Source organism: Stenella coeruleoalba, assembly GCF_951394435.1.
Source record: "Stenella coeruleoalba genome assembly, chromosome: 13".
NCBI lineage: Eukaryota > Metazoa > Chordata > Mammalia > Artiodactyla > Delphinidae > Stenella > Stenella coeruleoalba.
Window position 1 is genome coordinate 8,787,419 of NC_137159.1, and position 25,979 is coordinate 8,813,397.

Genomic DNA, 25,979 nt, shown 5'->3' on the forward strand with positions numbered 1-25,979 from the left:
GTAAATGACTATTTGCTGGCATGCAATAATATTTGAAATAGACTGTTGAGTAAAAATCAAGGCACAGAGTATCTTTAGTTCAACTTCATTTTGGTAAAACAAGGAACAAAGGCTATATATGTAGTGAAAAAACTTTGGCCAGATAACCACCAAACAATTCATATGTGAGGAATTATATTCTATTGTTTCTTTTCTACTTATCTGTAGTTTCTAATTTTTCTACACAATGAATACGTATAGCTTTTGTACTAACTGTCCTTCTAGATTTTTTTAATTAAAATAAACTTTTCTATCAGCATCGTTTTCATTGCTACTATATTTGAAAGCAACAAGATGCCATGCCCTTTAGCAGCATCCCTAACATTCCTCGTCAGCTAAATGATGAGATAAAAAGCCACCTCACTATGTTGGTCTAAATTTTCCATCAGATACTTTGATGAGATCAAATGTTTTTCTCAAAACCTAGTCTGAGGGCTCACCACGTACCAGATTAGGGACCTTTGCCATCACCCATCGGGAGTCAGTGACAGAGCTGGGGTGCAGGCCCAGGCTACCTGATCACAAAGCTATGTGCTGAACCCAGATTAGGGCAAAGCAGGAAGCCTTGATGCAGTGCTGGTAAGACATGATGATGATGGTGGTGGTGGTGGTGATGTAGTGGACTTTTCAACGATGCAAACTAATGTTCCCAAATTGTTTCTTTTTTTTCAAAGGCACTGGCAATAAAGAGCTTTAAATTCCAGATTCATCAAATACCTAAAGCAGTTTTACTCTGTATATGACTTGGTGATGAATTAATCTTTTTGAAAGAGCTAAGATTAAATTTATCTGGTCCACTGAAAGTGCCAGTTAGCATCTTGTAATGAAGAGTTGCTAGGGCAACCTCCCTGCTCAACACTTCATTTCCAAGGTGGCAGATTTGATGCTGGCCCAAGAAACATGAAAACCAAAATAGCATTGTGTTCCAGAAGAAGAAACAGCCCATACATAAGTCATGAATGAAACAAGTAGCCGGGGATAAAGCCAAATGCTGCTTTACGATTCTACCCAGACAGACGTGGCTGCACACAGAACACAGGAGTAAAAGGCAATTACAATTCTCAGTGAAGTGGGTTAAGATTCATGTCTCCTTTTCAGCTCCAGTCTACTTTTTCAAAAAACTGTTAGGTCCAAATCTCAAAAAGCTATGTATCTCACTCAGTGGGATTATATTTTTCGATCACTGTTTTCCCATTCTTTCCATCAGAGAAAATATTAAATAAAAGATGTTAAGTGGGCTTTGAGGGTGAAATGGGAATTTATTGCAGTATATTTCCTTCATCATCATGATTCTTGCTCTTATGAGCAATAATGCAGGGGGGAGAGCATGTCGTGTGCTACGTACCCACAGGCTTGTGATGAGAATTTACAAAGCCACAGAAGGCACGAGCACAGGTGCCCATGGTGGAATGCACGTGAAAAAATATACAGCCTCTTCCCTTGGCTTTGCTTTCTGGAGTCAGAAGACAGGCTCTCCAGAAAAACAGGACCCTCACTACTCTTCCATTTTTTCCTTCTTGGAAGTCACTCAACATTTTTCTCTCTCTCAGCCCCATGTGATTTAGTCCTGTCGACTTGACTTTATATAGAGCCTTAGATCCATCCTCAGCATTGTCACCTGGGTCACAGCCACCTAGACTTTGCCTCCTGACTGCCCCGCTTCGTTCCAGCCTTGAACCTCTACAACCCTTTTCCACATAGTAGCCAAAGACCAAACCTGATCTTCTCTGTCCTCTGCTAAAAACCCTTTGGCTTCCCTCAGGATGACCTTCAGAAAATCCTTAACTCGACCTTCACCAGCTTTCACACCTTCCTCCAGTTGCACTAAACTTTCTTTGGAACGACAAACGTCCTCTGACCCTTAGACTTCCCCCTAGGTCACTCCTCACTCCCCTCCACCTCATCACCCTCGTAACTCCTCCTCCCCTAGGTCCAAACCTGGACTGATCAGATCCCCCAGGTCTGAACTTCCCAGGCCAGGTCCAAAGCGCCCTCTGCCAACTCAAGGTGGTTAGGGGCCTCTCTGGCATCTCCACTCTGCTCTTCCCACTCATCACATTTAACTAGAACTTCTTATTTTAATTGCTAGTTCCTCCATGAGATTGTAAATTGTGACTGGGTAGGCTGTAGTCTAGCCCAGTTCAGAGCCTGCATACGGTAGGCAATGTAATATTTATTGAATATTTTTATAATAAAAGCCAACGTTTGGGCTTCCCTGGTGGCGCAGTGGTTGAGAGTCTGCCTGCCGATGCAGGGGATGCGGGTTCGTGCCCCGGTCCGGGAGGATCCCACGTGCCGCGGAGCGGCTGGGTCCGTGAGCCATGGCCACTGGGCCTGCGCGTCCGGAGCCTGTGCTCCGCAGCAGGAGAGGCCACAGCAGTGAGAGGCCTGCGTACTGCAAAAAAAAAAAAAAAAAGCGAAAAAAGCCAACGTTTATTCAGTGCTTGCAGCCCATTATACGCATTACTTCTTTTTATACTATATATATATACCTATACTATATATATTCACTATACTATACACAGTATAACAGTCTCAGAGTAGGTATATTATTATCCCCAGAGTCCAGATACATTGCATACAGCCTGGAGAGCAAATTTCAAAGTGCTGCAGTGAGTTACTATGTTTATTTCTTCTAAATATGAGGAGAGGACAAGTTGAATAAGATATCTGCACACTAAGGTCTGCACACTATTTTTAGGGTTTTCAAAGTATCTCTATACTTGTAGAACTAATGCTTATCAACAAGTATGATATACAGTTCCTCTTAGGAAAATGGCTGTCTTTCTGAATATAAACTAGTGGAAATATAGAATCTATCTGGAGGGTGATTTGGTTTAATCTGTCAAATATTTAAATGTACACATCCTTTGGGTCCAGCAATCCATCTATCACAAAGACAGACTTGTAGAGGTGCCCAGAAGTCTCTGTGCAAGGAAATCCATTACAGGATTGTTTGTAATAGGAGGAGGAAGGACACAATGTAAATGTCCATTAACAATGGGGAAGAAATTTGCAACTAACAAAAATGAGATAGACCCATATCTACGCACAGAGAAAAGTCTCTAAGACATATGTTTTTAAAAGATAAAATAGCAAATCCATATGGTATTACCTTATTAAAACTGTTTTGTATATTAAAATTGTTATGTGTATGTGTAAAAATATATGTAATGTATTCATATGTGTGTGTGTGTGTGTGTTGAAAAGGATTAGCAGGATATCCACCAAACTATTCAGAGTGTTTCCTTCATAAATGAGGTTGGTGGAGAGAGAAACTTTGACATTTTCCTCTAAAGACTTCTAAATGGTCATTCTATACAAGAATGTACTCATATATTACTCATCAAACAAAAATAAACCAATAAATTAATTAAAAATCAAGTGTCCTTTGCATTTAAACTATTTTATCTCTTGTTTTAGGTCTGTTTTTCTTAACTTTTTTTTTCTCAGCCTATCATTAATGTATGTTCAGAGTTGAAAGAACTACAACAAAAACGAAAAATTATATAAACAAACCCCCAGATCTCCAATAATCTCACCCCTCAGATAAACACTAGTAACATTTTGGCAAAAGAGAAAAGGGAGAGACAAAGAGTGCTATGTCTACATCATACACATATGTAACCAAATTAATGTACTATCTGTGCGGTTTTGTACCCTGATTTTTTCATTTAGCATTGTATTGAGAGCTTCTCCCCATGTCATTACTTATTCTTCAGAAACATGATATTTAATGAACATATGACATTCAATCATATGGGTGTACTTATTGGATATTTAGGTCGTTTTCAATTTTCTCATTGTTAGATATAAGGCAGCAATAATTATTCTCTGAATATATTCTTCAGTATTTCTGATTATTTCCTTCTGTAGATGGAATATCTACATGTGGATTTGCTGGAGGAGAAGTTGTAAGCCCTTAACGCCTCTGAACATATTGCCAAGGTTATACCAACTTATACTCCCCCCAGCAGGATGTAAAAGTTCTAATTCCATCCTATTTTCACCATGACTGTTTATTAGTATTTTTTAACCTTACACAGTTGATGATGGGGGGAAGTTGTCTAATTTTTTTTAATTTGCATTTTTTCAAAAATGCATTTATTTGGTTACCAGCAAGAAATATTTTTCTATGTGGTTTTTGACTTCTTATTTTTAAACTTTTTCCCCTAGATTTTCCACTGGGATATTTATCATTTTCTTATTCCTTTATGGTATGGGTGCATGTGCATTTTTGTGTGTATACTGAACCCTGATTTATACACACACACACACCATATGCATGTGCTAACTTACATGGATACACACATGCAAACACATATTTAACATATTACTCCTGTAACTCTTTGTTGTATACGTTAAAAATATTTTTCTGAGATTTGCCTTCATTTTAGTTATATGTTTTTAATGCAAAATAACATTTTTAGGTATTCAATCTATAAATCTTCCCTTTGATTTTATGTGCTTGCCTTCCTACCTTCTCATATTTGTTTTTTGAGTATTTACTTTTCAATGTATTTCAGGTTGTTGGGAGGCTTAGGAGACATGATAAGTACCAGAAAATTCTATTTCCAGGGATAGTTCACCAAATATATTTTCTTTCAAACAAAACTCAAAAATAGTAATAAAATAAGTGCACAGAATATGAGAAGCTGTCACCAAACTTCCTAGAAGGAATAAATCAGCATTTGGTTTCTCTCTCTTGCTTTTGGAAGAAGTCAAATTCAAATGATAAGTTGGTATCTGACTAAGTTGGTACCTGACTAATCTAACCTGACTAACTCAGGTTAGAGTTCACTGAAGGTAGAAATAGAATCTTCCAGTCACAAGGTCACAGCCAGGGATAGGACCGCTCACCTTGAGGCAAAGTCATCAGGAACCCAGCCTAAGGGGTCATATACCCAACCCCCAGAGCAAGAACTGCTGGTCATGTCAAATCAGGATGCATATCCAACTCCATGGGTATAATCTCTTAAATGTGACTAACAGAAAAAGTCCACCAATTCATCTGCAACTTCCAAATACATCAAATGTCAGCTACTGCGAGACCAGTTAGATAAAGCTTTTTTTTTTTTTTAATTTTCCTGCCTTTGCTTTTTCTCAACTTTTTCTATGGAAACTTCCAAATACGTAAAAAAGCAGAGAGAATAGTAGAATGACCCTCCCCCAACTCAATATTCTTATTATCCAAATTTAACAATTACCAGCTCATGGCCAATCTTGCTTTATCTACTCCTCCCTTCCCCCAACTACTTCCACCATCCAGATTATTTGGAAGCAAATCCCAAATTTCCTATATACCCTCTGCAAAATTTCAGCATGAGATAAGGGCTTTTAAGGATATTATTTCAATTTACTGACTGTAAAGCTTGATACGTTCCTATTTAAATCATGAGTTACTGCTATATTTGCCGGGAAGCACTAGGGTTCAATCTTCCTATTCTTGTTTCTCTTGTGTTCCTCATCTCTGTGCAATCTGGCTGCTCCACTGGATCTGTTCTTGCGTAGGGCAAGGACCTTCCAGTTGCCCAATTCAAGGCAAACTTTACAGTGCTTGGCTTTCCTCCACAGTTAACCCCAACTTGCGCCCTCCTACCGGAAGCTCTTTTTCTCCTGCCAGGACGTGACTCTCACTTTCTCATGGCTCTTGTGCTCTGGCTCACTCCCGATCCTCTCTCTCAATCCCTCTCTTTCTGCATCTCTGTCCCTGTGTCTCTCTCCCTCCCTCTTTCTGACGTTTTCCTTTGGAGACTTTTAGGATGGAAAAGATGCCACTGTATTTAGGAACAGAAGGTAAGCAAAGGATGGACAAAATCTCTCACAAGCGCTCCCTGTCCTTTGATACAGACTGATATTCACTCGTGACTCAAGACTCTGACCTAGAGGCTTTTCAGACATTTCTGCAGCTCCACAATGCCACCCATCAGCAACGAGCCATGAACTGCCAACCCAACAAAGAAGAAATTGTTCTTCTCAGCTTAGAAGCAAAAATGCTTAAGAGCTTCTCTCTCTCCTTTTTACTGCCTTTGCAAATAATTTTTTCCCAATCGCTGAAATACATTTCTGTGACAACTGTACAAGACGTCAAGTGAACTACTCTTTATTTAGGCAGGAAATGAAAACTACATCAAGCAGGGACATATAGAAAATCAGTTTTACCCCATCAAAGACCTTGGAAACGACATGCTTGTCCAGAATGGGGACATAGGTGGGACTGTGAGGGATGGCAGTCATGGACAAAGCATCCATGATGGTGAGCTTCTTGGCCACCAAGCCATGGATCTTGAGCCAGTTTGCTGAAGACATTCCTGCAGAACTAAGAACACGAGACTGTGACCTTTTAAAACTTGTATCAAACAAAAACACAACAAAACTGTCCCAGTAAAATTACTCACTCTTGGTCATAAACTTGGGTTCCTTCTCGAGTCAATCTTTCTAATGACTTGTCATCTGGAAACTCATTTGTCAGCAGGATGCCCATTTCTGTGGAAAGGGAAATGGCAGCTGTATAATTTCCTCATATATGGGGTTTATATCAAAAATGCAAAAGGATCACACTTATCTCTGAGTTCAGTTGTGACTGAGGGCTAATAAACGGACTATTTTTCCCAGAACTGATCTGTCAGAGGGGGTTCTAGGCAAGATTCATTTGCAATGGATGCTAAAGACCAATGCAAGAGTAAATAGGGTACTCTCATTGCTTTGCTAATCTATCTCACCCCATACCCATTGAGATCTCTCTCCATAAAAGGATGAGACAAACTCATTCTCCAGAAAACATATTTTTAAAATGTCAAGTAAGAATACCATGAACCAATAATTGTTCAATGTGGCCCTCATTAGACTTCCCCCAAATTACACAGGAGAGCCTTGTTCAACGTTTCAGGTTTCGATAGTTTATGCTGTAATTCCTCAGCTCTGTGCAGAAACCCAAAATCCCTACTAGGTCCTGTTTAGTTATAAGTTCACATTTTCAAATTATTATTTGGAGTTTTTAATGTATATCCTTATAGAATCTTGGATTCATAAATGAAAAGGGATATGAGCTAGTTGAATCAGCAGCATGTAGAAAGAAGGGGTGTTTGGGAGTGAGCTAGTTAAATGCCTAAGAAATCATATCCCGATCATCATGGGATAAGCCCCTTAAAGGACTGTGCACGTAGCAGATTTAGGAGATAGGGCAGGTTAACTGAAACAGAGGAAAAGTCATCCCACGATCAGCACTGAAGAACACAAGGTTTGATTAAGCTATGACTCAGTAACAACAGGTGTAAATTTGTCCCTCAGGCGCTTCCTACTACTTAGGGGCTTGTGTGGATGTGTGTGTTTAGCTGGGGATTTATTATTTATCAACTCTTTGAAAGATAGGGAGAAGTGCTACAGGAATTAAACTTTCAGGAAATTTATTCTTAAAATTTACTATTTTAAGAATAATGACATTATCAGTCGTCATAACAATTGAGTGGAAAAGTCTCGTTTTCCTCACATTTAGCCCCCAAAAGGCTGACAGTGTGGATCGGAGAGGGGCTTGCCGGATGGCGCCACCTGTGAACGAGGGGAAGAAAATAAACCAGCTATGAAGTACTAGGTTTTCAAGTTCAAACCACGCAGTGACAGCGAGCATCACCACTAGTGCCGCGGTTGTACGAGCCACGGGTGTATTAAACACCCAGGCACCATATATGCAAGTCTGACCCTAAGAAAATCCAGTTCACTAACACAAGATGACCTGATTTACAAGGGAGTCCTTTGAAGAGGAAGCTCTCTGGACTCACTTAAAAATCATTTGTTTTCCCCCCAAAGTACCTCTACCCAGCTCTTTCAGGAGCAGACACACTGGGGAGAGGAGACCACTCCAGGCTTCCTGACCTAGAGACCCTTGCTGGCTTGCCTCTGTCGCTTGGAGTGTTCCAGCTGCTGGAATTGGAAAGGCCGTCCTTCCTCTCACTGCAAGCTGAGCTCCTGAGGGTGGACAGCTGGCTCCTGAGTAGGCTGGTTTTGGTTGGTTCTGTGGGTACCACAGGGAGAAGGGTGTTGGAAGGAGGTATTTCATGAGATGCAACTACATTCTTGGATCCTTTAAAAAGAAAGCAGGTTCAGTCTCCCAACCCTCAGGGGGACAGTACTGCCACCAAGTAAATGCTGCGGTAATGGCTTGTTCCACTCATCTGAGTTCAAACTCTGCCCCTCTTGGAGAGAAATCTCTTTCCGAGCTCATTCAAGTTGTTGGCAGAACTTATTTCCTTGCAGTTGCAGGACTGAGGTCCCATATCCTTGCTGGCTGTCAGCTGGGGGCCTGTCTCAGCTCCTTAGGCACCCCCATTCCTACTCATGGGCCCCCTCTATCTTCAGGCCAACAATGGCACACCGATGGCCCTCCTGCCCCAAATCTCTCTGACTTCCTCTTCTGCCACCAGCTGGTAAAATACCCTGCTTTCAGGGGCTCACGTGAGTACACTGGGCTCTCCTAGAGAACCTGGCCGAGGTCACATAACCCTCTTATCACTCCCAGAATCATGGGAGTGATGCCCCATCACACTCACAGCTTGCAGGGTTTAGAGCGGGACATCTCTGTAGTTCATTTTATAAACTCTGCTGACCACAGTTGCTGTCTAAGCCTTTATTTATATGATTTTCTACCCTCTGTTGGGTCCTTTCAACTAGCAAGTAGACACGTATCAAATTCTGACATTGAATCTGTGTGCTTTAGAGGATAATAAGTTTGTACCAAGACATGCTGATTACTTTTCCCACGTGGTCACAGAAACCAGACTAATTGTAAATGTGTTCTGTGCTTCACGACCTGGATGCCTTCTGCAGTACCAAGGCATTGTATGGTATTCATAAATGAAATGCGTCCTATTTTCGACAAGAAGGGACTTACCCTCTCTTACAAGAAATTAGACAATTAGAGTGAACATTAGCTAATAATCTGCACTATCTTTTTTTTTTTTTTTTTTTGCAGTACGCGGGCCTCTCACTGCTGTGGCCTGTCCCGCTGCGGAGCACAGTCTCCAGACGCGCAGGCTCAGCGGCCATGGCTCACGGGCCCAGCCGCTCCGCGGCATGTGGGATCTTCCCGGACCGGGGCACCAACCCGTGTCTCCTGCATCGGCAGGAGGACTCTCAACCACTGCGCCACCAGGGAAGCCCTGCCTTGTCTATCTTTTGCACAGGAAGATAACACAAGGGTCTCCACACATGGAGTTAGGAGTGTGCTATGTGTTATTTGTTTTCCTAGGCAACAGACAGGGTGATTGCTGTTTTGGTTGCCTCTGTAACAAGGAATTAAGAAGGATATATTTTCTCAGGAGCTACGTCTGTGAGCAAAAGAGATGAATGATCCATATACGAGAGCTGAGCTCCTGCCCCTGACTACACCGGCAGGCCACCTCGATCAAACTCGCTGGGCAAACACAAGAGGTGTGTCCAAGTGAAAATGAAATTTAGCTCCCGAAGTCCCCAAACATAACAACTGTGCTATTCCCAAACTCTGAAAATAAGGAGTAAAAGTATATTGATCTGGCAGTGGATTCAAGCATTTAACTACTCCCCCAGCTCTGTACAGTCAGTCACCACATTTCATCACTCTTCTAAATTAAAAACTGAAACAGAATAAAAACTCAGCACAGGGATGCCTACCAACAGCAACGATCCCAAATCTAAGTGACCGGGTACAAATGACCAAAGGCCATTAAGATGTTCAGGATGAGCGGCAAGCAGCATTTCTAGCAAAAGCCACGTGTACTGGAATGGGCAGGTAGGACTGGCACAAGGGATGCTGCTGCACAAGTGGCCCAGTATGGGAATCCTCTGTGTCCCCATGGGCTTAAGACAGAGACACCAGGGCAAATGGACAGATCATGCAAGAGGGACCAAGCTTCAGCCAATGCCTCTTGGTCCCTACAGGGTTGAGGCTCTCTTCTCCTGCCCAGAGACATGGGGACACGCAAGAGACAGTGTGTGTGTGGCAGGGGAAGCCACCACAACCTTCCTCCACTGAGAGGCATCTAGCATCCTGGCCTGGGATACTCCTCTGCTCCCTCAGCAGCACCAGTAGGAGCCCCAGTGACACCAGGAAACCAAGCACCGAAATAACACCACAAAGGCTGTGAAAATGAAATTACCAGCGGAACCACAACCCACAAGAGCAGGCCATGACCTATGGGCTAACTTTAAACAGGACAGCTGCTTCCTAAAATAAAGATTTACACAGCATCCAGCGTCCCTAACATAATAGACAAAACATTCAGGATACTGTAAAAAAAAATCACCCATCATATCAGGAATAAAGAAAATCACACCTTGATGGAGAAAAAACAATCAAATGATGCCAATACCATGATGAGTCAGAGGCTGGAACTACCTGACAAGGATCTCAAAGCCTGTCAGAAACATGCTTCAGCAATTAATTACAATTTCTCTTGAAACAAATAAACAAATAGAAAATCTCAGCTAAGAAACTGAAGTTATAAAAGTTTCCAAGTGGAAATTGTAGAACTGAAAAATAAAATATGAGAAATAAAAAAAATTTGTTGGATGAGCTCAGTAGTAGACTGAAAATGGCAGAGGGCAGCAGTATCAGAGAACTCTGGGGACGTAAAAATAGAATTCAGCCAATTTTAACAACAGAGAGCAAATACAATAAGAAAAGATAGACAGAGCCTGAGGGACCTGTAGGGTAATAGCAAAATACCCAACATTCATATTATCAGAGTCCCAAGACAGGGAGGAAAAAAGTGGGACTGAGAGACCATTTGAAGAAGTAATAGATGAAAACTTCCCCAATTTGGTGAAAGATACAACAGACAAATCAAGAAGCTGTGCAAACCCCAAACAGAGTAAAGCCAAGGAAATCCATGCCAAGATGCGTTATAGTTCAACACTGAAAATTCGAGACAAAGAAAAAATTTTTAAAGCAAGCCAGAGAGAAAGGACCCAGTACCTAGAGGGAAGCACCAGTTTGAGCAACAGCAAATTTCACATTTAAAAAGTAGGAGCCCAAGGAAGAGGCACTATGTTTTTCAACTACAGACAGGAAAGAACAATCAACTGCAAATTCTGAATATGGCAAAAATGTCCTTCAGGAATGAAGAGAAAATAAAAACATTCCTAGACAAGGAAAAAATAAAAAATAATTGTGGCTAGCAGACCTACCTTTAAAGACTGAACACAGGAAGTTCCTCAAACAGACAGGAAATGATAAAAGAAGGAACTCTGGAGAATCAGGAAGGAAGAAAGAACAAAAGAGAGCAAAAATATGGTAAATACAATAGATTATCCTTTCCTCTTGAGATTTAGAAATCATATTTGATGATTTAAATAAAAATTGTAGCATCACCTGATACTCAAGACAATGATATTTAAAACTGGGGAAGGCAAAGAAACCTAAATTGAAGTAAGATGTCCACACCCACAAAAAGTGGTAAAATGTTGATACCAGAAGAGTGTTATAAGTCATGTTTATATGCTGCTATACCCAGAGAAACCATACAAAGAGTTACACTCAAAAGCACTGCAAATAAACACTAAGGCCAAGTGGAAGATATTCCAGATATACAAGGCTGCTTCAACATTTGAAGCAATCAATGTAATCCACCATCATATCAATAGGCTAAAGAAGAAAAACCATATGATATATCATTTGACACAGAAAGAGCATTTGACAAAATCCCGCACCAGCTCATGATAAAAACTCTCAGAAAACTGGGAATGAGGGGAACTTCCTCAACTTGATAAAGAATATCTACAATAAACCTACAGCTAAAATCATAGTTACTGGGGAAAGATTGAATATCTTTCCCCCTTAAGACCAGGATAAAGGCAAGGATGCCCACTCTCATCACCCTTATTAAACATAGTGCTGGAAGTTCTAGCTTCTGCCAACAAGGCAAGAAAAAGAGATAAAGCCAGAAAGACTGGAAAAGAAGATAAAACTGTCCAAATTTGCAGATAACATATTGTATATGTGAAAACAGTAACGAATTCACACACACACACCAAAATTTTAAAAAAACCAACCACAAAACCCAAAAAACTCCTAGCACCATTAAGTGAGTTCTGTAAGGTTGTTCATTATGGGATCAACACACAAAATCAATCACATGTTGATACACTAACAATGAACATACAGCAACCTATATTAAAAAACCAATACCATTTGTAATTGTTCAAAATACTCAAATGAAATAATTAGGTATATACTTAACAAAATATGTACAGGATGTGTAAACTGAAAATTACAAAATGCTGCTTGTAAGACATCAAAGAAGATTTAAATACATGGTCATGGTCAGGGGTCATGTTCATGGGTCATGCCACATTCAGAGGCTGGATGAATCAACATTGTGGAGATGTCAGTTGTTCCCAGATTGATCTACAGGTTTAATGCAATTCCTATCAAAATCTGAGAGGATTTTTAGTAAACAGAGACAAACACATTCTAAAATTTAAGCAGAAATTTCAGGCCCTAGAATAGCTAAAATAATTTTGCAGAAGAAAAATAAAGTTGGAAGAATCACTGTATCTGATATTAAAGCTTACCTTGTAGCTACATTAATGAAGACATTGATCAGTGATCTATGTGGAGAGATATACACATAGATCACTGAAACAGAACATACAGTCTAGATTTAACCCACGCAGATATGCCCAGATGATCTTTGGCAAAGGTGCAAAATTAATTCAATGGAGTAAGTATAGCCTTTTCAACAAATGCTGCTGAAGCAACATCTATAGGCCAAACAACAAACAAACATAAAAAACCTTGATCTAAAACTCACACCTTATACAAAAATTAACTCAAGTGAATCATGGACTTAAATGTAACATATAAACCTACAAAATCTGTAGGAAAAAACATAAAAGCTAATCTTCAGGAATTAGGGTTAGGGAAAGAGTTCTTAGATTTGACACCAAAACCATGATCCATAATGGAAAGACTGATAAATTGGATCTTATCAAAATTAAAAGCTTTTGCTTGGCCAAAGACCCTAAGTAGAGGACGAAAAGACAAGCTACAGACTGGGAGAAAACATTTGCAAACGACATATCTGATAAAGACCTAGTGTCTAGAATACATGAAGAACTCTCAAAATTCACCAATAAAAAACAAATCGATCCACAGAGAAAATGGGCAAAGCACATGGGCACAGACATTTCACTGAAAAGGATATATGGAAGAGGATATCTATTTCACTGAAGAGGATATATTGTGAATGAGCACATAAAAAGATGTTCAATATCACTAGCCATTAGGGAAATGCAAGTAAAAACCACCGTGAGATGTTACACACCTATCAGAACAGTTAAAATAGAAAAGAGCGACAATCAATACCAAGTTCTGGCGAGAGTGTGGAGAGACTGAATCACTCATTCTTTGCTGTGATAATTTAAAATGGCACAGCCACTCCAGCAAATAGTCTGGCAGTTTCTTATAAAACTAAACATTCAATACTATATGACTCAGCAATGGCACCCTTGGGCTTTATCTTAAAGAAATGAAAAACTATGTTCACATAAAACCTGTACAAAAATGTTTATAACTGCTGTATTCGTGATAGCCCCAAACTGGAAACCACCCAGATGTCCTTCAACAGATGAATGGTTAAACCAACTCTGGTACATCCATATCACAGGCTACTACTCTGTAATGAAAAGGATTGAACTGCTGATACCTACCAAAAATCTGGATGAATCTCAAGGAAAATATGTTGAATGAAAAAAGCCAAAACCCAGAGGTTATGTGCTGTATAATTCCATTTTATATAACATTTTTGAAATGACAACATTTTAGAAATGGAGAACTTAGTGGTCCCCAAGAATTGGGAAAGGGTGTCAGAGGGAGATGGCCGTGGTTATAAAAGAGCAATGCCAGGGATTCTTGTGGTGATGGAGATGTTCTGTAGCTTGACTGTGATGGTGGAAATATGAAACCACGTATGATAAAATCATATAGAAGTACACACACACACACACACATAAATGAACACATGTAAAACTGGGGCAATCTGAGTAAGATCATGGATTGTATCAATGTCGATCTCCTGGTTGCAAAATTGTACTATTTTTTCAAGATGTTACCATTGGGGGAAGCTGGGGGAAGAGCAGATATACGGGAGCTCTCTGTATTATTTCTCATAACTGCATGTGAATGTATAATCACTTCTATAAAAATTTCAATTTAATAAACACAGGTTTAGGCTTCTTTTAAAATATTATGGGGCTTTAGTTTTATTCTACCTTCTTGCATTAAAGGAAAACTGGTAATGAGAGTCAAACCATTTTGTTCACTGATACCTGCGTGGAGGACTTTCTTTTTCTGAATCTTTTGACTTGACAGGTCCTCTGGTACTTTCGACATTCGTGTTGATTCAACATCAGCGTGAGATTTTGCACATTTTTCTGGGGTTGAAACAATGGAACAGATTTCTTTTTGATGCCTGTTTTAGATAAAAAGTAGACAAAGAAGATGAAAGAAAAAAAAAAGGAGGGGGAAACAAAATTTCCATCAAGAAGGCAGAGTTAGATCAATACAATCGTGTTGAATGCTGCAAGAGCCGCTCCCCTTATATTTGGTTAAAATAAGAATAGTCATTTATCTCTGCCCCCGCAGAAGAGTGGACAGGAGCCCAGCCCTGGCTCACACCACAGCTCTGTTCCTTCCCAGCTATGTGACTAAGTGCAGTCGCTCAATCCTCTAAATTTCAACACTTCCCTCACCCACAAACTGAAGGAAACATCAGCTGGGCCCTAACAGCATGGAGCTGATGAGAGGATTAACTCCAGAAAGAGTCTGTTGTAAAGCAGAAAGCATTATAGAAACTCTTTTCTCTAACTAAAGGGTTGAACAGCTAGCTCTTATAAAAGCCAGAGAAGGGAAACCCCTGCCTTGAACCCTCTGCCAGCACCAGATCATGGCAAACCATTCTGTTGAAGATCTTGGGCCAGGAGGGATCCCCCAAAATTCCTAAATATTTTCCCAGACACACCTTCTCTGACACTCTGAACACAGCAACCACAGAAAGGAGTTTCCAGAACAACCTCCTGCTCCAACACTGTAAAGCACGCCCTCCTTCCTTCACCTCCCCCTCCAAGCCCATCTCCATGGAGCACCCGCCCAGTGTCCCATGATGCCCCACCACACTGCATCCTGTGACAAGGGCCCAGGCTTACATTCATCTGTGCACCCCAGATCGCCTGGCGTATGATTTGTACTCAGTAAATGTTTGAAAAAAGAAAGAAGGGAGATGAGATTTGGAGGCTGTAACATTTATTCCACCTGGTAAAAAACTCAATCTGTTTTCAACCACAGCTAGGTAGGCGAATTAACTTTTCCTAATGATATGTTATAAGGAAGTACAGAAGCATAATATCTATAGAATGAGGCACTGCATTTTACTCTTCTCTTTATATTAATTCAGAGCTCTTATTATGTGCCAGGCATGCCCTCATTTAATCCACCCAACAACCCTATGATGACCATTACTCCCCTCTTATAGATGAGGAAATTGAGGCTCAGTGAGGTTAAGTAGCTTGCCCAAAGTTACTAACATGTAATGGTGGGAAGCCTGGATTAAAACACTCCTCTGCATGACTCTAGAACCTGCTCCTTAGAGCCCCTAAAATATATATACATATAAAAAACCAAGAATACATCTACTAGTCAATCAATAGCAGCTACAGTCAACTGACCAAACCAACTTCCAAGCAATAGCTGGTCATGTTGTCCTGACATTTTTTAGTTTGATTAAGCAAGGGGAAGAAGACAGGTAAGGTACTAGCTGAAAAGTATAGAGAAGATAATTGACACTGATGTGCTGCTCATTTATTTCTTAGTTTATTTGCTTAAATTCTCCAGATTTAGGAGATGTATCTAAGCTTTCCCAAACAAATTAAAAAAAAATAATGCTGTAAAATCTCATTATAAGAGATGCCTGGGGGCTTCCCTGGTGGCGCAGTGGTTGAGAGTCCACCTGCCGATGCAGGGGACACGGGTTTGTGCCCTGGTCTGGGAAGATCCCACATGCTGCGGAGCAGCTGGGCCCGTGAGCCATGGCCACTGAGCCTGCGTGTCCGGAGCCTGTGCTCCACAACGGGAGAGGCCACAACAGTGAGAGGCCCACTTATTGCAAAAAAAGAAGAGATGCCTGGTATAACATTTATCTTTTTACTGAGTCCATGCTCATGCCCTGCCGCCAGCCCATATTAAATGCTTAGTTTGCTAAGAGGAAGACAATAAATTTCGAAGAAGGAGAAATCCTGATTAATATGTATTTTCAACTTCTTTCCATTTTGCTATCACTCTTTTAAATAAAAAGACATCTTCCTGATGGGGTATTTATATGAAGCTGTGACACTTGAATGTGTGTACAATGTGAAATCATTTAAATAAGATTTGACACACTTTCTGAGTGTTTGTTAGGGTGGTTTTGATCTTTATTTAAGAACTACTAGTTAGAAACATATTAGAGGGAATTCCCTGGCGGTCCAGTGGTTAGGACTCTGCGCCTTCACTGCCGAGGGCCCAGGTTCAATCCCTGGTTGGGGAACTAAGATCCCACAAGCCATGTGGCACGGCCAAAAACCCCCCAAAACCAACCAAACAAACACAAAAACCCCCAAAATAAACATATTAGAATATAGGATGGGAAAAGACCTGAGGAATCATCTATCCCAAATCGTACCACCACACCCATCATTTTAAAGATGAGGAAACTGAGACCCATGGCAATGGACAATATGGAGATCCACCAAGGTCACACAGAGTGAAGTCTGGACCTTGGCCTCCTGACCCTGAGTCAGATCTCCTTCGTGACACAGCACTCCTGCTCTGCTCCGTCACTGCTTCGGTTGGTGGGGGGTATTGTCCACACTGGGTGGAAATGAGACATCCTTAGGGCTCATGCAAGGGTTTCAGAATCTACATGTAAGGATGACCATGTGGCCTCTCTAAGCCAATCAATATTATTTTGTTAATATATTTTGAAAACTTTTAAGTTATTTATTTTTATTTTTGGCTGCGTTGGGTCTTTGTTGCTGTGCCTGGGCTTTCTCTAGTTGTGGTGAGCTGGGGCTACTCTTCATTGCGGTGCGCGGGCTTCTCACTGTGCTGGCTTCTCTTGTTGCGGAGCACGGGCTCTAGGCGTGTGGGCTTCAGTAGTTGTGGCACGTGGGCTCAGTAGCTGTGGCTCGCGGGCTCTAGAGCGCAGGCTCAGCAGTTGTGGCACACGGGCTTAGTTACTCCGTGGCATGTGGGATCTTCTCAGACCAGGGCTCGAACCCGTGTCTCCTGCATTGGCAGGTGGATTCTTAACCACTGTGCCACCAGGAAAGTCCGCCAATCATTATTAATTTACTAGATTATGAGTTCCCTTTGCTTAAACAAAAATCCTAACATAATCATACTATGTGATTCTTTAAAAGAAATCTCACAAAGTATTGCAGAAAGAAGTGGCAAAGAGATCCAGCAGAGCATCCTAGGGGACCCCCTGCGATGGGGAAGTGGGAGCTCTGCTGTGCTCACCTGTCTCCATCCTTTTCTCCGTTGTACCACCAGTCCATGACCAAGGACTCCGAGTAAAGGTCTTGTACCTTCTCCAGGTCACTGCGTCCCTGCTCCATTTCCTTAATTAAAAGAGTCAGATCTTCATTCTGCCAAAATAAGTTAATGCATTACGAGATTAGAGTTCAGATTTCAAACATTTCTAACAGAAAACGAACTGTATCAGGAAAAGTAGAATCTAAAGAATTTCATGTAGTTCTTATATTATTCCTTTTTTAGACAGCCCAATTGAGGTATAATTCATTTATATTATAATAAACTGAATGTACGTGAAGTGTGCCATTTGAATAGTTTCGACAGTCACGCCTGTGAAGTCATCACTGCAATGAAGACAATAAACATATCCATTACCCCCGAAAGCCTCCTAGTTTCCCATTGTAAATCTGCCTTTCCTTTGCCTCAAAACCTCTCTTCCCCCAACCAACTACTCATCTCCCTTCTGTCACTATATTAGTTTCGATTTTCTGGAATTTTATTTAAATGGACTCATATAGTATATACCCCTTTTTTGGTCTAGCTTGCTTTACTTTTATAATTATTTTGAGATTCACCCATGATGTAGCATAAATCAGTAGTACATTCATTTTTATGGCTGCGTAGTATTCTATTACATACCGAATTCAAAATTTAGTCACCTGTGGATGGACGTTTGAGTTTCCAGGTTTGGGCTATTATAAATACTAAAGCTGTGAACATTTGTGCACAAGTCTTTGTATGGACATCTGCTTTCATTTCTCTTGGGTAAATAAATAGGAATGGAATGGTTGGATCAAATGGTTGGTGATGTTGAACTTTTAAAGAAACTATCAAACTTTTCCAGAATGGTTGTACTAGTTTACATTCCCTCCAGTAATGAATGAGGGTTCTAGTTCCTTCATATAATTGCAAACACTTGATGAGGTCAGTTGTCTTAATTATAGCCATTCTGATAGCTGTGTAGTGGTATCTCATCATGGTTAATGTGTATTTCCCTAATGACAATGATGTTAACCATCTTTTCATGATCTTGTTTGCCATGCATATATCTTCTTTGATGAAATGTCTGTCCAAATCTTTTGCTTATTTTTTGTTTCTTTGAGTTTTGAGAGATCTTTATATGTTCTGGATACTAGTCCTTTATTAGATATACAACCTGGAAACATTTTCTCCCAGTCTACAACTTGTCTTTTCATTATCTTAGCATTGTTTCTTAAAGAGAAGCTTTTAATTTTGATCAACTCAAATTTATCAGTTTGTTCTTATATAGACTATGCTTTTGATAACCTATTAAAAATGTTGGGGGGGCTAACACAGTGTCTCAAAGGGTTTTTCATATGTTCTCCTCTACCTGGAAAAAGACCTAGGTTTTACATTTGGATCATTTTATCATTAATATGATGTATTATCATTAATATGATACATGGATCATTTTGATCCATGTATCATATTAATTTTTGAATATGGCATGATGTATGGAGGAAATTGTGTTTATTTTGTCCAATTGTTCCAACACCATTTTGGGGGGGAATAAAAATCTATATCCTTTTCCACTGAATTGCCTTTGCATCTTTGTTGAAAATCAGTTGTCTACATATGTGTCAGTCTATTTCTGGTCTTGCTATTCTGTTCTGCTGATCTATATACCTATCTTTACACTAATACCACCCTGTCTTGATAACTATAGCTTTATATGTCTTGAGATCAGGCAGTATTAGTCCTCCAACTTTGATTTTCTTTTTCAAAGTTTCCATGGAATTAGTTTGTCAATTTTTAATTGAAAAAACCTGCTGAGATTTTGATTGGGATCGTGATGAATCTAAAGATCAATTGAGAGAGAACACACATATTAACACTGTGATGTCTTCTGACCCGTAAACAAGATACATTCCTCAGCAATGTTTTGTAGTTTTCAGTATACAGGCCCTTTCACATATTTTGACAAATTTGTCCCTACATGTTTCATATTTTTGATGCTATTGTAAATGATAATTTTTATTTTTCTTTGCTAATATGTAGAAACAAAATTCATTTTTGTATGTTGACCTTGTATCCTACAATCTTGCTAAATTCAATGATTAGCTCCAGCAGCACTTTTGTATATTCCATTGGATTTTCTACATATATAACCATGCTGAATGAAAATAAAGACGGTTTTACTTCATCCTTTCCATTCTGGATGGTTTTCCTGCCCCCTGGTTTATTGGGTTAACTAGAATTTCCATTACACTGTTGAATAGGAGTGGTGAAAGCAGACAACCTTGTCATTTTACTGATGTGAGGGGGAAACCGTACAATCTTTTACTATTAGAGTATGGTGCTAGCTGTAGGTTTTTCCTAAGTGCCATTTAACAGAATGAGGAAGTCTGTTCTGTTCATATTTTGCTGAGAGATTTCATTAGAAAAGTGTGTTAGGTTTTGTCAAAACTTTTTCTGCATAAATTGAGATGACTGTAAGGTTTTTAATAAAGTATGTTAATTTGGTGAATTGTATATCAATTTTCAAATGTTAAACAGAACTTGCATTTCTGGGATAAACCCAACTTGGTCCTTATGCATTCGACTTCTGTATGCGTAAGGAATATTAGCCGGTAAGTTTCTTGTCTGATTGTATTTGCGAGGGTTTGGTATCAGGTTAATGCTTGCCTCATATGAAAGTATTCCCTCCTTTCATTTTCCTAGACGAGTTTGTGTAGAACTGATATTATTTTCTCCTTTAAATGTTTGATGTAAATTAGCAGTAAAGCAATCTGGGCCTGGAGGCTTCTATGCATAAAGGTTTTTAACTACAAATTCAATTTCTTAAATAGATGTAAGGCTGTTCAGGTTATCTATTTCTTCTTGAGAGAGTTTTGGTAATTTGGGTCTTTTGAGCAGTTTATCACTAGATGTTGAATTTATGATTATTTTTTGCTTTACCAGTAAATTGTCTTTTTAAAATTAAATAACTGTAGATTTCATGCAGCTGTAATAAATAATACAGAGAGATCCCATGTACTCTTCGCCCAGTTTCTCCCAAGGGAACGGCAGACACTCCCAGTGCCTTTTCATCCTGTTAACAGGGTCTTTTGCAAAGCAAAAGGTTTTATTTTTGATGAGGTCCAATTTATCCATCTTTTCTTTTATGGATCATGCTTTTGTTCTCAAGGCTAAAAATTCTTTGCCTAGCCCAAGGTCCTTGAGATTTTCTTCCATATTTCTTTCCAGAATTTTTATAGTTTTATGTTTTACATTTAAGTCCATAATCCATTTTGAGTTAATATTTGCATGAAGGGTGAGGTTTAGGTTGAGGTTCACTATTTTGTCTGTGAATGTCCAACTGCTCCAACCATTTTTTGAAAAGGCTCTCCTTCCCCCATTGAATTGCTTTTGTACCTTTGTCAAAAATCAGTTTGGCATACTGGCATGCTGGGTATACTTCTGGGTTCTATACTCTACCCATTGGTCTAGGTGTCTTTTTCTCCACCAAAGCCATACTGCCTTAACTAACGCAGCTACACTGTAAGCCTTAATACTGCAATTATTTCTCCCACTTTATTCTTCTTTTTCAAGATCTGTAGGGTTTTCTAGGGCCTGTGACTTGCCATATAGATTTTAGAATAAGCTTGACCACGTCTGTAAAAAACCTTTCTGGGATTTTGACAGGAATTGGATTAAATCTATAAATCAAAGAGATCTCTAATACGTTCAGTCATCCAATCCATGAACAAGGTGTACGCCTGTCCATTTATTTAGGTTTTCTTTGATTTCTTTCTTCAGCCTTTTGTAATTTTCAGCAAAAAATCCTGTACATATTTTTAAAATATACATCTAAGTATTACATATTCTTTGGAGCAATTGTAAATAATATGGAATATTTAATTTTGACTTCTCAAAGTGTGATTGAATTTTGTGTGCTGATCTTGTAACCAGTGGCCTTGCTGAACTCACTTAATAGTTCTAGGAGCTTTGCTTTGTTTTTTAGCTCCTTGGGGTTTTATGTGTAGACAACATGTTACGAGCAAATAAGAATAGGTCTCTTTCTTCCTTTCCGATCTGTATGCCTTTTGTTTATTCTCTTGCCTTGTTGCCATGGGTACAGCTTCCAGTTGTATGTTAAATATGAGTGGTGAGAGTGGATGCCTTTGCCACTTTCTTGATCTTAGGAGGAAATTATTCAATCTTTCACTATTAAGTATGATTTTACTCGTAGGTATTAAGTTGATGTAAGTTGAGCAAGTTCCCCTCTGTTTCTATTTTGCTGAGTTTTTTATTATTAACGGGTGTTGCATTTGGTCAAGGCTATTTGTGCACAATAATACGACCATATGATTTCTCTTCTTTAGCCAGTTAATACGCTTGATTACGTTGATTGATTTTCTAATGTCAAACCAGCCTTGTACATCTGAGTAAAATCCCCCTTGGTCATAATGTATAATTCTTTTATACACTGCTGGATTCAGGTTACTAATGTATTATTGAGGATTTTGGCATCGTTGTTCATTGGTATATTGGTCTGTGGATTTCTTTTTTCTTTTTTTTTTTTTAATACTGTCTTCTGGTTTTGGTGTCAAGGCAATACTGGCCTCATAAAGAGAATTAGGAAGGAAGTGATCTCTCCTATTTTTTGAAATAAATTGGTTTAATTATTTTTTGAACTGTTTGGTAAAATTCTCCATGGAGCCATCTGAGCCTTGGTATTTCTTTTTCAGAAGTTTTAAAAGTATAAATTCAGTTTATTTTATGATTTTAGTGCTCTTCACATTGTCCATTTTATCTTGGTTGAGTTTTGGTAGTTGGTGGATTTTGTGGAAGTGGTCCATTTTTTTTCTAAGTTGTCAAATTTATGAATGCAAAGTTGTTTGTTGTATTCCTTTTATTATCTTTTAAGGACTGTGAGATCTACTGTGATGTCCCCTATTTCATTCCTGATATTAGTGCTTTGTGTCTACTCTCTTTGTCTTTGTCAGCCTTCTGAGAGGTTTTATCAAATTCTTGAGAATTTTTTTTCAAAGGAACAGCTTTTTGTCTCATTGATTTTCTCTACTGTTTTACTATTTTCAATTTCACTGATTTTATGCTCTTATCTTCATTGTTTCCTTCCTCCTGATTGCTTTGGGTTTATTTTGCTCTTCTTGTTCTAGTTTCTTGGGGTGAGAATGCAGATTGTTGATTCAATACATTTTCTTGTTTCCAATATAAGTATTTAGTGCTATAAATTTCACTCCCAACACTGTTTTAGCTGCTTTCCACATAGTTTGATGTGCATTTTTGTTTTCATTCAGTTCTAAGCAAATTGAGAACTTTTCTTTGACCCATTGATAAAGGGTTTTCCTGGAGTGGACCATTTGCTTGGGCTGGGTCCCTCCTGCCTATTTTTCCCTCCCACTCTGGCATCTCTGTACAGAGGTGGAGTCTCAGGACCATGGGGGTAAAGAGGCTTCCCAGAGGGGGCCACTTGTGGCTGTGTCCCTTTGACTAGTCCTCTCACTTACTCCAGTAAACCTGTTTTTCTGGTACATGTTTTATATATTTGGGAACTTTTATAGTTAAAGTTCATTTTCATTTGGGCATACCTGTGTATCTGGTGATTTTTTTTTTCAGCTGTTTTCATCAAGGCGAACTGTCACAGCAGCCAGAGTCAGGAGTTCAGCTCTCTTTTCGTGGGACAGTTATCTCCACTTTGTTCACAGTCAGAGGCTCCTAAGGGTAGGGGTTAGCAGAGCACTGAGTAGCCCCACATAGCACACCTCCTTTGACCTTGTTGATGCCGGATAGAGGTAGAGGCTCAGCTCTCCACTGCGGGAGGAGCGCTGTGGGGTTAGTCCTATTTCACACCACCTCAACTATCTTATGCTGGTGGGTGTTGTGGAGGCAGCTTCTCACCAAGCCTCACTGACACAAAGGATGGGGGAAAGTGGAGTGTCACCTATCCCCAGCCCACACTTACTTTTTCATTTTCATTGATGCTGGGTGTTTGTGGAAGCTTAGCTCCTTGCTGATCCCTCTGCCATGAAGGCTGTGGTGAAGAATAGCAGTGATGCCTCTGATCTCACAGTGCCTTGTTAAGTCTCAGCACTGCCTGGTGGGACGGTGGTTCAGCTTGCCACTGGACTTCGCAGTGATGCCCCGATCTCACAGTGCCTTGCTAAGTCTCAGCGCTGCCTGGTGGGACGGTGGTTCAGCTTGCCCACTGGACGCCTTGGACAACACCCTGCTTAGGGAACGAGGGCACTGCTTACTTCTACCGGAGTGGGGCGGGATGGATGACCAGCTTCCCTCTCAATCCTCTGATACCACCTTAGCACAGGATTTGCAGCACACCTGCTTCTGCCTGGTGGGGTTTGGAGAATCAACTTTCCATTCAGCCCCACTCACACTACCCCAGCAGAGAAGCATTGCCACTGGCTTCCACCATGTCGGGGCTGGAATATTAGCTCTCTGGGCAGATATACTGATACCACCTGACAGGGATATCAGAGCACCATCACTTCCTTCCATGGAGCAGGTGGGTGGTAACGGAAGATCATCTCCCTGTTCAGCTCCACGGAAATCCTGGGGAAGGGGATGTAGTCTTCCCATTGATGTATGGCTGGAGTAGGGCAGGTATTGCCAAAAAGGTCTTTGGCTAAGCTAGGGGAAATAGGTTGTTCTTGGGTCATTTTTCGGGTCTGTGCCTGTTAGGGATTCCAGGTTGGAGGCTTTGGCAGTGCCCCATCTGGGGTATATGGAAGACAATAATAAAACCCACAGAACTCATGCCATGTCATTCCTTAGGTTCTGAGGTCCCCAAGGCATTCCACCTCCTTCTTTCTACTTTTCAGAGTCTTCCTTTGCTTGTTTGTTGTTTTATGTCCAGGGCTTTTAAGCTGTAAGACAGAGGACCTAGGAGGAATGGGGCTACTCCATTATTGCTGGAACTGGAAATCCCTCCAGTTATTTATAATTAGATTTAAATAACAAGGTAAAAAAACTTATTTACCCATGCAGTTACCATTTCCTTTGCTCTTCATGCCTTGGTGTAGGTCTGTATTTCTATCTGGTATGATTCCCTTCTACATATAGTACTCTCTTCAACATTTCTTGTATTGCAAGTTTACCGGTGATGACTTATTTCAGTTTTTGTATATCTTTATTAACTTTGCTTTTTGAAATACATTCTGCATATAGATTCTACCCTGACAGATGTTTTTCTTTCAGTACTTTAAAAATGTCACGTCACTCTCTTTTCACTTGCACTGTTTCTAATGAGAAATCTGCTGTCATTCTTATCTTTGTTCCTCTGTACATAATTCACCTTCTTTTAAAATTTTCTCTTTGTCACTGTTTTGAGAAGTTTGATTCTGATGTAACTTGGTGTCGTCTTCTTCGTGTTTATTGTGCTTGGGATTCACTGAGTTTCTTGGATCTGTGGATTTACAGTTTCAATCCAACTTGTAAAATTTCTGGTCACTATTGCTTCATATATGTTTAAGCTACTTGAATTTTTCCACAGCTCACTGATGCCTTGTTTTCTATTTTTCTGGTTTTTTGGTTTTAATTCTCTTTCTTTCCTATGTTACATTTTGGATATTTCTATTGCTATCTTGCAGTTTACTAATCTTTTGTTCTGCAATGTCTGATCTGCTGTTCATCCTATTTACATGTGTTTTTTTATCTCATACATGGTACTTTTTTATCTCCAGAAGCTTGATTTGTGTCTTACTTGTATCTTCCATGTCTCTCCCTAACGTTTTGAACATATCAAATACAGTTACAATAACTGTTTTCATGCTCTAATACTAACATCCGAGTCAGTTTTACATGTTTCACTTTTTCTGTTTGTTTTTTCTCCTCATTATGGACCTGTATTTTCCTGCTTGTTTGCATACCTGGTACTATTTGATTGGATGTCAGAAACTGTCGATTTTACTTTGTTCAGTGGTGGATATTTTTGCTTTCCTATAATTATTCTTGGGGTTTGTTCAGAGATGCAGTTAAGTTCCTTGGAAATGGACTGATCCTTTCAGGTCTTGCATTTAAGATTTTCTAGACAGAACTGGAGCAGTGCTTGGTTGTTCCCACTGCTTAGAGAAGATCATTCTTTAAATTCTACCCAATGTCTATAGATTATGAGGTTTTCCAGTATGACTGATGGAAGTAGTCAGTATTCTCTGCCTTGTGTGAGCTCAGAGTACTGTTCCCTCCATTTCCTTTGGATGATTCATTCCCCAGACTCTGGTAGTTTCCTCACATGTAAGCACTGATCAGTACTCTGGTTTGTCACTCCTTAAAGAAGACAGTAGGACAAAAACCACATTCTCTAGAAGGGCACTCTTTTTTTTTTTTTTTAAAGGATTATTTATTTATTTATTCATTTGGCTGCGTTGGGTCTTTGTTGCTGCGCGCAGGCTTTCTCTAGTTGTGACAAGCGGGGACT

At 39.8% G+C, this 25,979-nt stretch overlaps 1 protein-coding gene across 8 annotated transcripts in view; it reads right to left on the reverse strand.

Annotated features, from left to right (window-relative positions):
• Window positions 1-25,979, reverse strand: part of VWA3B (von Willebrand factor A domain containing 3B) — a 244,818-nt gene that overhangs the window by 59,657 nt on the left and 159,182 nt on the right. For all 8 annotated transcript variants that reach the window (XM_079941376.1, XM_079941377.1, XM_079941375.1 and 5 more), the window contains 5 exons: window positions 17,567-17,694; window positions 14,341-14,483; window positions 7,934-8,050; window positions 6,438-6,525; window positions 6,202-6,358 (listed from right to left, as the gene is read on the reverse strand). In XM_079941376.1, the coding sequence (XP_079797502.1) occupies window positions 6,202-6,358; window positions 6,438-6,525; window positions 7,934-8,050; window positions 14,341-14,483; window positions 17,567-17,694 (633 nt within the window). The remainder of the gene's footprint in view (window positions 1-6,201; window positions 6,359-6,437; window positions 6,526-7,933; window positions 8,051-14,340; window positions 14,484-17,566; window positions 17,695-25,979) is intronic.